Below are 13,176 nucleotides of genomic sequence, written 5' to 3' on the forward strand. Positions count from 1 at the left end.
CCCCCCCCCGAATTTTCAAAAGAAAACTTGCTACATCGAGGCCTTCTAGGTGTAAAGAAGCTGCCTACGTAGGATGAAGTCGAGGTAGAAAATTGCACTTTGTGTAAATGGCCATTTGCTTTTTTTTTTTAAAGAATCATAGAAAAGAAGTGTCTTTTGGAAATGACTTTTCAAAACCAAAAAACTGCCTTTTTATTGTCAATTTGCCTGGGGTAACGGTTTACACTTTGGTTTGATCACAGCCCTACTTTCCTCCTGCGCTGGGAAATTCAGAGGAATTGGCCCCAGTCATTTGGTGGCCTACAGCTCAAGGCGGCCCTGGGGAGTCAGAATGTGTTTCCTGGTCATAAACACCAGACAGGACATGCCAGGCTCTCCTGGGTGTTTCTGCAAAAACCTGGGTGCTCTTCGCGGACCCTCCCCCGGGTGAGGCGGGTGGGAGGCATCTTGCCCCGGGCTGCGGGAGGTGGGCGGGCGTGGACAAGCTGTCACACAGCGAGGCCACAGGGCTGTGTCTCCACCTGCCGCTGTGCCTCTGACTGCAGTAATTTAAAAAGTGAACACCTGTTAAAAATCCGTGGGTTCGGAAACCTAGTGTGTTCTGCATTTCCCCCCAGGACGCTCGCAGTCTTGATCCTGTTTTGATTCCTCCGGGAGCAGGGGAGTCTGTGCCGTAGTTCTCTGCGTGGTCCGCGGAATCTTCAAGGGTCCTTGAGACCTTTATTCAGGGGATCCACTAACAGCAAGACAGGATGTGCCTTTCTGACTCTCATTCTTTCTGGAGTTTTCCGGAGGCCCCACCAGGTGTGACGTTACCACAGGCTGCAGAAGCAGGGGTGAGAACCCAGCCGTCTGCTATTAAGCCGGACAGGCAAGGGATTGGCAAGACTGTAAAACGAAACCACTCTTTTATGGAAAACAGGCTCATAAAAATGTTACTTGTGTTAACATGTTTTCCACAAAAGAGTCCTCTACACGTAGATTCTGTGTTTGGGGATGAGCGGAAACTAACCAGAACTGGTTCACACTATGAGCAAAGTATTATACCAGTCAGTCAGTCAGTCAGTCTCCCAGGTGGTCTGAATTCCAGCTGAAGCTTCCCTCTCCCCTCGAGCAAGCTGCCTCCTCTCTGGCCCACGGGCACTGGATGGTTCCCAAGAACTCCTCCTGGTTCAGCATATTAAGTCTCTTCAAGGTCTTCTCCCATGAGACCTGGGAGCTCCCCTCAGATGGGGACGCCACTCCCCTCGCCAGTGTCGGTCTTCTCTGAATGTTCAGGAAACAGGAACCATAGCCACGCACTGTAGGGACATTCAGGTGAGACCGTGACTGTGGAAAAGCTGTGGACACGGAAAAGCACCAGATACACATGAACTTTAACAAAGACCTGAAAAGCTAAGCATAAATATGGACACCACATACCAAAGATGAGACAAAAGTCTGAAATGAGATGCTTGTCAAAAGTATTCTGAGACTTTATTAATTCGTACCTATTGAAGAAAAAAAAAACCCTATATACAGCTATGTGCACAAAACTCGAAAGACCAGAAGCAATACATCTCTCTGGCGTGGGCCTTACCATTACTCCTTATTTAAAACACACTAGATTTCCCCATGACTTTCAAAATGACATGGTCATTGTAGAAAATTTGAAAAATAGGAGAAAGCATAAGAAGGAAAATAAAAATCACCCATAATCCCACCACTCAGAGATAACTTAACATTTTTGCTGTATCTGTTCTATGCTTAAAAAAAAAAAAAAAACATTTTATATGTGTTTTACACGAGTGACGTCACACTAAATACAGTTTTGTGTCCTGCTTTTTTCACTTCGCATGGCATTAGGAACATCTCCCCATGACGTTACAAAGTCTTGGTGAATATGAATGCACCGGCCACTTGTTCGGCCCCACGTGAGGACTGGGCGTTCGCCCCGGGCTGGGCACCACGCTGCCTGGATGGGGAATAAATAGAAGAGACGCCAGAAAAGCAGGTGCGGGATTGCTGAGTCCACAGCACAGATGAATTCTGGGCTGATCTCCTTCCCTGGGAGGGAGTCCGGCTCCGAGCAGGATTTCCCTGCTTCACATGAGGGCTTGCTGGCAGGTTCATTCATCTGAGATCAGGCCTGGCCAAGGTCTGTGTCACGAGGCTCTGACACGAAGGTCAGCCAGGATAGGGAGCATTTCTGAACTGACAGTGTCAGTCAGTGGAAAACGCGGCTCTGCTTGCTCCCCGGCTAGTTAGTTAACTCCTTTTCAGGAGCGAGGTTAGGAGGAGTCAGGGTCCTCTAAAAAGACCCTGCTCCGAGCAGCTTTGGGCTTTCAGCTCCGTGGCTGAGCGAGGGTCAAAAAGCAAGAGCAAATGAGAAAAAGAGTAATCACCCCAGATGGCTCAGGGAACAAGAGCAGGGTAGGCGGGTGATGTCCACTGCAGCCTCTGGACGGGGCCCAGCAGCCGGGCCAGCCTGCCTCGCCTGGTAGCCGATGGTCTTGCTGCGACACCACTCGAGCAGAATCTGCTTGATGCTGCTGGCGCTGGCCACTCCGAAGCTCTGTGAGCGCTTCAGCTTTGCCCGGGTCTCGCCCTTCCCCCTGCGGAGAGAGGGCAGGCCTGCTGGGGGCTGGGGGCCAGGGGGCTGCCTCTCAGCTGCCATCTGCTCCGGGAATGTGCCCCACCAGCTCTGCTCACCCAGGGAGATGCTCTGTCGGCAGGCAACCTCCCAGCCCCACGCCCACGTCCAGGCGTGCGCCCCGTGTCCCAGCTGCACTGCGTCCACTGATGGGGTCCGGCAGGACCAGCCCCCTTCCAGCCTCCAGGCCCCCTGTGTACTTCCCACACTGGCGATCCTGCGGCAGAGGACCTGAGCCCACATGGCCCCTGCCCCTGCCCTCTGCTTGGAAAACCCTCCTCGCCTCCTCCATCCCACCCTTCCTCTGAGCTCCTTCCGAGGCCGCCCTCCCTCATGGTTTCCTATTCTAGGCCCCAAAGACACTCTTTATCGGCCAAGATCAGGTTGTCTGGGTCAGTGGGACAGTTCCTGTGTCTGTCCCCCTCACCAGAGTCAGAGCCTTGGGAGCCAGGACTGGGGGGTCATTGTCTCATAGGCCTGGGCCAACCCTAAATGTAACAGGAATCAATACCACTCACTGACAGGAGGGCTGGATAAACATGCAAAGGTGGCCCTGTTTCTAATGGGGCGGGCGGTGTAGTGTGACAGGGAGCCAGTGGTACTGGGGTCTCACTGTGTCACCTCCAGCTTCTGCTGGGAATCCCAGTGACTGCCCTCTGGTCTCCCCAGTCATGCCTGGAAACTAACCTGTCCAGTTGGATGAGGGATGTGGGTGTGAGGGTGCCTGGAGTTCCCTCTTGGAATGTGGGAGAGGGGCTGGGGTCTCATCACAGCCTCCCTTCCCAAAACTGGAGCCACCTGCCCCTCAGCCGGCCCTGTAGCCAGCCCTGACCTATGTCTTGCCTGAGAGGTCACATCTTGGGGAACTGCCCTCGGGGGAACAGGACAGGGCCAGCTTTGCTCTGCCTGCCTGCCTGACCCCAGTGTGGGCTCAGGCTTTCTTTGGGGGCCCAGACTGGTCTGCGAGGGTGCTAAGAGCATCCATACTTGCCGGCTCCTGTGTCCTGCTCCCATTTCTCAAACAATGCCTTCCGGGCCTGTGCCCCCGAGGTGCGGGGCAGCGTCTGCGACCGCACCAGCTCCCGGCGACGCTCCCCCTGCCGATGGGCCTGAGTCGTGGCTGGCGGCTGTGTGGAGGGGGGCGACTGGGGTGGCGTCACCCGAGGTGGGCTGAGGAGAGACCACCGAGTCAGGAGCACAGATCTGGCCATCACTAGCTCGCACAGGCCCCGGGCCTCCACCCCACTGAATGTGAAATGAGGCAGCGGCGGGGCTACAGGCAGAGAGGAAGCACCCCTGTTCCAGCCCCCAACCGGTTCCGCAGGTTTTTGGAACTGAGCTGCTGTCTGAGGCCGGCCTAGCCAGCAGTGGGCCCCCTCTCTGCACATAATCGCCCCTCGGCAGGTGTCAATGCCTGGGGTGGGCGGGGGCGTCCTCCTGGCAGGACAAGCACCCAGAACCAGCCCCACCAGGATCAGGCCCCCTCCTCGCCACCACTAAATAAGATCCCCTCTGTTTCCCCCCTAAAACAGTTTGTCAGAAAGTCACAATTCTCCTTTTATTATTAAGAGGGGGAGAAAAAAGCCAAGCCAGCCCCCACCCAACACCCAGCTCCGATCACAGTCCACAGGGCCTGGGGGCAGCGCATGGGGACAACCGGAGGCCAGGAGGCAGCCTGTAACACAGGGAAGCCCCCACAGACCTCCCCCAGGGTAAGGGCCTCTCCAGGTAACTCCTCAGTCCACAAGCAGGAAGCCCCCAGCTCAGAGGGAGCCTAGCCAGGATGGCTGAAGATCCATCCTGTGGGGACTGAGAAACTCTCTCCAATCTTTGGACAGACTTGCTTTGAAGGATCCTTAAAGAAACCAGCCCTCCGCCGTATTGCTCCAAACAAAACTCTCTACCAAGCTTCGCTGCCTCATTTCTCCTCTCAAACCCCACCCTGCGACACTGCTGCCTTAGTTCTCCAGAGGCACCAAGCCAAGGAAGGTGCCTCCTCCTGGGGTTGGCACTGGGAGCTCCGTGCAGGGGCCTGGGTAGCCTGGGTCCAAGGCCAAGGCCAGACACTTCCTGGGGAGTGACGACCCTGCCACCGGGAACAGGGGCCCTGACTCGCCTGTTATCGTTCCTGCTGGCCGTCACCCCCCCATAGCCAGAGCTGGACAAAGTCCGTGGGAGGGAAGAGTTCTTCTCTGCGGGACAAAGGGAGGGAGAGAAATAACAAACCCTGGTCTTGGGGAGGGCCACCACTGCCTGCCTCCCATCCTTTGACCCCACCCTGAGCTAGTCACCCAGCATCACTCTGGGCACTGGCAGGACCTCTGGGCTAAGCTGACCCTGCCTGGGCCAACAGTTGAGGAGAAAGGATGCTGGAACATAGAGCAATGACATAAAAGAGGTCCTTTACAGTACTCCTCACTGCATTTGAGAGCACAGAGCCCAGGGCCTCCTGTGCTGCATATCCAGTAGATACCATGTTACCAAGCCCTCATTCTGGAAATCCACAAAGCCCGACCCCAGGACACACCCTGGGGCCTGATCACAGGTCCAAGACAGCCCCAGGGGGACCATGCCAGGTTTGTTACACACAAAGTGTGCAGGGCAGGTGGCCACCTTCTAACCACAGCCTTGATCTGCAGTAAAAGCCATGGTCGTACCCCGCAGGATGAGGCTACTTCACAGCAGCTCTGGGAGAGGAGCCGGGAAAGATGGGCCCCATCTGATGGAGCAGGCGAGCTGGGGACGGGGGTGGCAGTGACAAGCACAGTGGGTAGGGCCCGGCCCCAGGATTTCTGAGTCTCCTGCAAACCACCCCCAGCCCCTGACCTCCCTCCCATTTTGAGGTCATGGTCTCCTGCTCCTACCACTGGGACTGGGAGTCCAGGATGTGCTGGCCTCGCTGAGGCTTGAGCTGAGGCCCCCCAGGATGGCAGCAGACATGGGCGAGAGAGTTGTGGCTGAGGTCTCCCCAGAGAACTTCTCGGAGACTCGTGTGATGGCCGTGACTGGCTGGTGAGGCTGCCGCAAAGAGAGGCTCACAGGTCGAGGCTTGAGGGGCTCTGGTGTTGGGATGGTTTGGGCGGCTTCGGGGGGCCCATCACCCGGACCTGAAACAGGTGACCAGCAGGGGTCGGGGGGTTTCAGCCATGGCATTGACAGGGGCCTCAGAACCACCCAGGAGGACTCCAGCCTCTGTGAACTCTCCTCTCACCTCCTCCAGGAAGGCCTCCCTGATCACTCCTGCCTCCCTGATCTCCCCCTACTGGGGAAGTCTCACTGCTCCAACCAGAGGTGATGCCTGCTCCAACATTCCCTAATAGAGAGTTCAAGAAATAGTTGCCTGTCAGTCCACTCTCTACCCTGCTCAGTGCTTGGACAATTCCCCAGTCCCTGCGGGTATTCCTCCAGCCAGCCCTCCTGGGCCATCAGCCCCCACCTGCCCCAGGCTGGTGCCCGTTCTCCACGATGTACGAGTTTGAGGTTCTCCTCATCTCCGCCTCGCTGGCTTCGTCATGGTGATCCACACTCTACAGGGAGACAAACACCGCGGAGGCCCAGTCAGCCGGGGCCAGCTGCCCACCCCGAAATCACTTCCCAAAGCTCCCCCTGGTTCGAGCAGGGCAAATGCTTCTGAGAGAGACAGACCCCAGGAGGTATGGTGATGGGCCAGGGTCACCCAGGAGGCTAGGGGGACTCAGCCCCAGCAGTTGAGCCCCCGAGATCCTGGAGGCAAATGGCTCCACTGGACACATTCCAGACCCCCAAGATGCTAGGGACAAAAGTCAAGACAGAGTTCCAAAGGACTGTTCAAGGTGGCCCTACCCGTCCCCAAGGCTGGACCGGGTGACGGGGGCTGGGAGAGCCTGGCCCCTGCTCGTGCCAGGGGCTGCCTGTGTGGGAGCAGCCTAACCCAGCGACACACGGTCTTTCTGGGCCAACAATGGGCCTTGGAGCCCAATGGTGAAGCCTTACCATTGGATGCAGGGTCACAAGATTTGCCTGGATGTCCAGAGTACTGGGGCCTGACTGGCTCCTTGAGGCCCCTCCATCCCCTCTGGGCTGCAGCGGTGGGGAGTGTCATGCAGAGAGAGAGCCCAGACCAAGGGCCAGCAGGGGAACCCGCCATCCAGGCTGTGCTGCCGGCCCCTCCTGGGTCTCAGTTTCCCTGTTTGAGATAAGGGAGTAGGCTAAAAAAGCATCTACCACTTCAACCCCTTTTCTGGCCATGCCACTTAAACCAACATGCTCTGTCCTCCCAGGTAGGTGCTACCACACCCATTTTACAGATGGGACCCGAGGGCTCAGAAAGGGGATGTGTGCTGTCCAAGGTTACACAGTGAGCAGCAGCTGAGATGAGGCCAGGAGGGACATTATCCTCAACCTTGGCCCTGCCTTTCTCACAGTGAAGGAGGGTGGAGGGCTCAGAGCATCTGTGAGGCTGGTGGGTCGGCCTGACAAGAGGGGCACAGGGGCAGATGCCTATAAGGGGCTCTACCAAGAGCCCACAACGGGTGGCTTGAGAGGTTGGCCATACCTCTCCTTAGATGGCCGCACATCTCCAGATGGGTCCCCTTGTCTGCTAGGTTCCCAAATGACAAAAGCCCATCCCTGGCCCCCGACGGCTCATCCATGCCACCCTACCCATCCATGGGGGAATCAGTCTGGCGGGGGAGCCAGCACCTTGAGCAGGCGGCGAAAGGCTAGCATGAGGGCGCACGCCTGAGACAGACTTCACCCAGCCCAGGGGGTCAGAGAGAGCCTCCCAGAAGCAGCGGGGCTGAGCCAGCCTGGAGTGAGCCAGGCAGACCAGGAGTGGAAGCCATGCCCCGCAGAGAGACTAGTGTCTGCCAGAGACATCAAGGCACAAAGCATTCAGATCCAGTGGCTAGAGAAGCAGTACACAGTCCAAGGTGCCAGCCGGGAGAACTCGGACATGACTCCTTGGACAAGAAGGAACTGAAGGTCATCAGTTCTGGGTTTTAGGAACATCCTTCAGAAGCCAGTGAGACAGTGGCATGGAAGGGGGTGACCAGATGGCCAGGTACCTCCCTACTCCTGGGTAGGGACCCAGGGAGGAGAGATGGGGCAGTGAAGGAGTGGAGGGCAAAAGGGATTCCAAGGTTTGCAGGGAGTAAGTGAATGTGGAGGAGGGGGAGACATCACACCTCTTCTAGGCAGGGGCTTTGGGCCTGGCTGACGTGACCTGGGGGGGTGGGGTTGGTGGGAACTGCAGCCATGAGGCGCGGGGAAGAGGTCTGAGGGACTCTCCCTGATGGAAGAGGTAGGACAACGTTTACAGGCTGAGAGAAAGGCTCCAGCAGGGGGAGGGACACTCGGAGAGGTTGGGACCCTGGGGAGAAAGGAGAGGACGGGACTTGAGCCCGGGGAGAGACTGGGCTTGGAGAGGAGGTGACCATTCAACTTCCAATTCAGAAGGACGGAGCAGGAAGGGCTAGGCTCACTGGCAGGAACAGTGGAGAAGTTGAGGGCGGCCATCTCCTTGTGCCTCAGAGTGTGGAGGGCACCCCTAGAGCCACAACGAGCCTAACCTGAAGCCAGCTCAGCAGAAGGAGGAGAAACAGCCAGCCTATCCTGAATCCCGGACCCCACCTGTCACCAGGCTCTCAGCTCTGGGGGCCGTGTCCCCCTCCACCCCCCCATACTCTGGTCCGACAGGTTCCACAGGTCTACACAGGGGCCTGGAGAGATGGGCTGATGGTGAAACCATTTTCCCAGGAATGTGGGTCTCTCTGGGGGACGCCTGCCCATGCACGTTGCAGGCCCCTCACCTCCCAGGATGCCCCAGGGGACCAGAAGCCACAATCAGACAGGAAGTAGGTTCTGGACCAGGTGGATTCCTGCCAAGGGGTCTCCAGCAAAGCAGGAGGGAAAGGGGATGGGGGCTGAGTCATGCTGGGAGGCTGGAGTCCCAGGTTCCCCCTGCCCCTCCTCCCACCTCCCCCACTCCGGGACTGGAACTCCTGCTCACCTAAGGAACGGGCTCGAACCACGCCTCAGACCAAAGGGCTGTTCAGAGACCACCCTCCATCCCACCACACAAGCCTGGGGGTCACCACTAAACTTACGCCATGACTAAAGGCAGCAGCAGAGTCAGGTTGGGGTTTCTCTGTCCACAAAGCACTCATGCCTTCCAAGAGCAGAAAGGACAACTCAAGACAAAGTTGTGAGGCCGAGGGAGTGGGGTGGGGAGAGTGGGGTAACCACCCCAGCGCGACCTGAGCCTCAAACCACAGAGCTGGGCTGGGCCGTGGTCCCCAAGCCCACCCACAGGGCCCCCAGCTCCTTCCTTCCCTTCAGCCACAGGAAAGGAAACCAGGGGAGGGGACCTCTGTGTGCTGGGGCCAAGATAAAATCACTGGAGAGCCCAGAGGACGGGATGGGTCCTGGGAAGCTGGCTTGAGCACCTTCAAGCTCTGGGCTTTGTTTTAAGAATGGGGAGGCTTCCAGGAGGGAGCCCAGGCCTGGGAATGTCAGGAAGAGAGACTGGGGATGGGTAAGTCCGAATTCGGCGACCCTCTCCCTGGGGAAGTTTGCATACACTGCTGTGAGGGCAGGAATCTTAGTTTGGGCATCCCTGGTGCTGCCAGACCCCACGCGGGCTCGTGCATGGACAGGGGAGCGTCTGTGTGCCCAGCACAGCCCCCGATGTGTGTGCGGCCAGAGTCCCCAGCCTGAGCCCCAGCCTGAGCCCCAACCTCGGCTGCCCCACCCTCTGCCTCCTCCACCCTCTGCCTCCTCCCAGCTCACACCATGGTTTTAAGGACTCATTTCAAACTTCTCCCCAAAGCATTTAGCACTCTTATCACACAGTGTGTCTGGGAAAGGAAGGCAGATAAGGCAAGTCTGGTTTCTTTCACGGTCAGACCTCGACGCTGCTTCTGCCAGTCACTCCTGAGAGGCTCCACTGCCTCTGACATGGGGACCTGGTGGCTCCTGCTCAGCCGAGGGACATTTCCAGGCCTGGCCTCAGGCTGCTACCATCCACTGAAGGTCCCCAGCCAGCTCCCTCCACTAGTCAGACCACCGCTGTGGCTCTGTGGACATGCTTACAAGCCAACTTGGCTGATGTCACCGTTATAGCCACCCAGCCCACGCAGCACAAGGGGCAAAGCAGGGCAGGGCCAATCCCCCTTAGAGACGAGGAAACTGAGGTCCAACTGAGAGATGTCCCCAAGGCCTCAGAGAAAATGCAACAAAAGCAGTTCTTGTTTGCTCCAGGGTCTCAGGCCTCCTACAGGGAGTCCTCCCTGATTTCTCCCACCCTACTGCCTTGCCCTCTCGCTCCTCCAGGAGCCTCCCTTACTACTCACTGCCTAGCAAGCTCAAGGTCTGCCCACACAGAAGCAGATTACTAGATCAACTCATTCTGCATTGACCCCAAGGCATACACATAGGTTGACTATGCCCCACCTCCAAGCCCCGCAGTCCCGACTGAATCAGAAGGAAACAAATGGGTCTCAGCAAAGGGTCTCTAAGTCTCATTGCTGGTTACAGAGGGGCAGTGTAACACCAGCCCCCGCAATGCCTGACCACCGCCAGCACTGGCTCTCGTGTGTGGATGAGACCCTCACACCCAGACCCCCTGGGGGCACAGACACAGGCGTATGAGAGGTCAGACAGCCCCGGCACCCAGCTGTGACTGTCCAGTCTTGCCCCGGAGCCCCGATTCCTTGTTCACAATCCAGTGTCCGATCACAAGCTGCCAGGCACAGCCCACGAGCAAGAACATGTGGATAACTCTGTGCAGCACCCCTCACTGCCAGAAACTGGCTGCGAGCCCGTGCCCGCACCCCTGAGAGGTGGGCTGCAAGAGAAGTGGGGAGCAGTGCCTCTGGTCGGGCGGGGGAAGCGGCCTCAGGCCCAGGGAGCTGGTGCTCAGGGGCTGCAGAGTGTCCGTCCGACCCCACTGGACACCTTGAGCGTCCTCCACCCGCAGAGCTCAACTACGCCTGCTGTCCCTCCTCCTCCCAGGCCTTCTGAAATCCAGAACCTACTCCCCAGCCGTGTCTCCCTCCTCAACCTGCAGCGGGCTGCAGCATTCCCGCTGACCCCCAATCTCTTCTTCCTGAAGGGGTCCCCTCTCTCGATGTCTAAGAGTGGGCTTTCCAGAGCCTCTGAGCTCCCTGGCAGCTCCTCAGCCTCTGCCCAGGGCTCCTGACTCACCGTCTCCTGCACAGCTGCCTGGAAGGCCTCACCTGATCTTGCTTCAACCACCAGCTCTGGCCTGATATCTCCCTAACCTCTGGCCTCGGCTACTCTCAGCCCACCAGATCTGTGACTCCATCTGCTCCAGGACAGCTTCACCTGGATGTCCCACAGTCCCACACCCTCAGCACAACCCAGACGGAAACTGGCATCTCCACCACATCTGTGCCCCAGTAGTCCCCCGGCAGGGCTTCGCTCTCTGCCCCCCTGCTCATATCCAAAGACCATCTCACCCTGATGATTCCCCCTTGGAGATCTCCGTCCAAGGCACCCCAGCTCTCCCGCTCCCCAGCGCTGCTCCTGCTATGGCCGTCCTCTCTTCTTGGACCATCACAACTAAGTCCCCCTATCTCCAGCCACCCTCCAACCTGCCATCCATTCTTGATGGCGCTTGTCAGATACAAGGAGGACCCTGTCTGTCCCCTGCCCAGTGCCCCACTATCCCCATAACCCAGAGAACTAGCTTACCCCACATTGGCCAATTCCCACTGAAAAACTGTTAGACGACTGAAGACACATCTCTCACACGAACGCGTGGATTCGTGTACGTATACGTATTCATGTGTGACTCCAAGAGTAGTTTTCTAAAACTTGGACAGCTGCCTCCACATGCAGATGAGACCTCCACCCCAAAGCAAAGCCCAACTCCCTGGCCCAGCATCCGGGGGCCTTTACAACTCGCTCTTCCACTCTCATACCCACCAGGGTCCCTCTGGTCAGTGAGTCCTTTCAGGCCCTTAGAGGCTCTAGGCACAGCCCCCTACACCCGCCCCTGCACTAGCAGCAGCAGACCCTAAACCTCCAGCACAAAGCCGGCCTGAGACGCCCACTAGGACGGGACTGCTGTCCGGCTGCCTGCACTGCTGCTACGGCTTGGTCTGGGCCATCTCCCACCCAGGCTGGGACATCCAGGGGCAAGGGCTAATCTGATCCCCCTCCTCCTGGTCCCTTGAGGTGCAGCCCAGCCTACACAAGGACTCTGCGTGTGTGATGGATTGAACCAAGGAGGGACAGCAGGTGCAGGCTACCCAGACCCTGGAAACCCAAGCCCAGGGCACATGCCTGGGCAGGGTGGAAAATCCCACCTAAGGGCCACTGCACACACCATGGGAACATTCTAACCTGCCACTCCAGGAGGCCCCACGCTCAGGGGAGTGACTGGTCCACACCGGCCTCTGCCCCACCCCCACGCGGTGTGGGCCTCTGGCCGGTCACTGACCCCAGAAATCTAGACTGCCCACGGCTCTTTCCCCCTGGTTCCCCTGTCTCTTCTTTCACGGTAAGGATTTACCCCTGCAAGTTTCCAAATGCCCGGCTGCACCCCAACAGACTGCATTCTCCTCCGCTCAACACACAGAAGGGCTTGAGTTCTCAATCCAGGTTAATCAATAACTCAAGCCGTCAGAGTTCAGTGAAGCGGCAACGCGGGGAGCGCGTGAATGGAGGGGGGGGGTGAAGGGTTGCCGACCATTCCAAGACACAGGCCCGGGCAGTGTCGAACAGAGAGGGGCAGCACTTCAGCGCCCAAGCCCTTAGTGCCAAGGCACAGTGGAGAGAGGGGAACAGAACAGGGCACGCCTGCAAAGAAGGGAGGGGCCCGAGACAGGTGCAGAGGGCAGGCTAAGCCGGTTTCTCCGAATGATGGCCGGACCCCCACAACCGAGTCGCAGCGGCGGGTGGCGGGACAGCCCCGGCACCGGCACGCACTCCGGACCTAGCGGCGGCGGGGGTCGCGGAGTCCCCCTTCCCCGGCGCCTGAGCACAGACGCCCGCGCTCCCCGAGGCTCACCTGGCCGCGGCCGGACAGCGAGAAGGTGGCGTGGCTGGCGAAGCGCGCGGTGCCCAGGCGGGGCGCACGGTCTGGGACGCCGGGGGCGGGCGGAGGGCTCGGCGTGCCGGGCGCGGGGGTCAGCCCGGTCGCCAAGCCCAGCGCCTCCACCTGGCGCGTCAAGCGCTCGAGTTGCGTCTGCAGCCGCTGGTTGTCGCGCTGCAGCTCGTCCACCGTGCGCGCCAGCGGCCCGGCCAGGCGCAACGCCTCGGCCACGCGCTGCTCCATGCCGCGCTGCAGCCCCTGCATGTCCTCGTGCAGCGCGCGAACCGCGCCGTCCAGCGCCGCCTCGTAGCGGCCCAGCGCCTCGTGCACCGTGCGCGCCTCCTCGGGGTCGGGGGCCGGCTCCATGGCCGAGCCGGGCGGGCGGGTCTCTAGGAGAGCGGGTCTGGCCCAGTGAGCAGCCGAGCTCTGCAGCTCTGAACCGCGACTGGCATCCCATGGTTGGGTTCACCTGAGGGGCGGTGGGAGGGGCGGGCAGAGGCCGGGG

The 13,176-nt window shown here is 59.0% G+C and overlaps 2 protein-coding genes across 4 annotated transcripts in view; one reads left to right on the forward strand and one right to left on the reverse strand.

Annotated features, from left to right (window-relative positions):
• LOC116157877 (uncharacterized) overlaps positions 1 to 13,176 on the forward strand; it is a 696,771-nt gene that overhangs the window by 228,020 nt on the left and 455,575 nt on the right. The window lies entirely within an intron of this gene.
• Positions 1,447 to 13,111, reverse strand: LOC135323211 (smoothelin-like protein 2). Of its 3 annotated transcripts, none has more exons than XM_064495098.1 (6): positions 12,648 to 13,111; positions 6,069 to 6,159; positions 5,497 to 5,739; positions 4,749 to 4,824; positions 3,620 to 3,802; positions 1,447 to 2,594 (listed from the first exon to the last, which is right to left on the reverse strand). In XM_064495098.1, exons 1-6 carry the CDS (start codon positions 13,035 to 13,037, stop codon positions 2,381 to 2,383), a joined length of 1,197 nt encoding a protein of 398 aa, XP_064351168.1. In that variant the 5' UTR covers positions 13,038 to 13,111; the 3' UTR covers positions 1,447 to 2,380. The 3 variants fall into 3 exon arrangements, 2 of the variants coding, with proteins under 2 accessions (XP_064351168.1, XP_064351167.1); XM_064495097.1 differs by lacking the exons at positions 1,447 to 2,594; positions 12,648 to 13,111 and adding exons at positions 5,844 to 5,945; positions 6,605 to 6,797; positions 12,150 to 12,625 and having other exon boundaries at positions 3,761 to 4,824; XR_010384469.1 differs by lacking the exons at positions 1,447 to 2,594; positions 3,620 to 3,802; positions 4,749 to 4,824; ... (1 more) ...; positions 6,069 to 6,159; positions 12,648 to 13,111 and adding exons at positions 8,617 to 8,780; positions 11,327 to 12,625.

This window comes from Camelus dromedarius, chromosome 16 (assembly GCF_036321535.1).
Source record: "Camelus dromedarius isolate mCamDro1 chromosome 16, mCamDro1.pat, whole genome shotgun sequence".
In the NCBI taxonomy this organism is placed as follows: Eukaryota; Metazoa; Chordata; class Mammalia; order Artiodactyla; family Camelidae; genus Camelus; species Camelus dromedarius.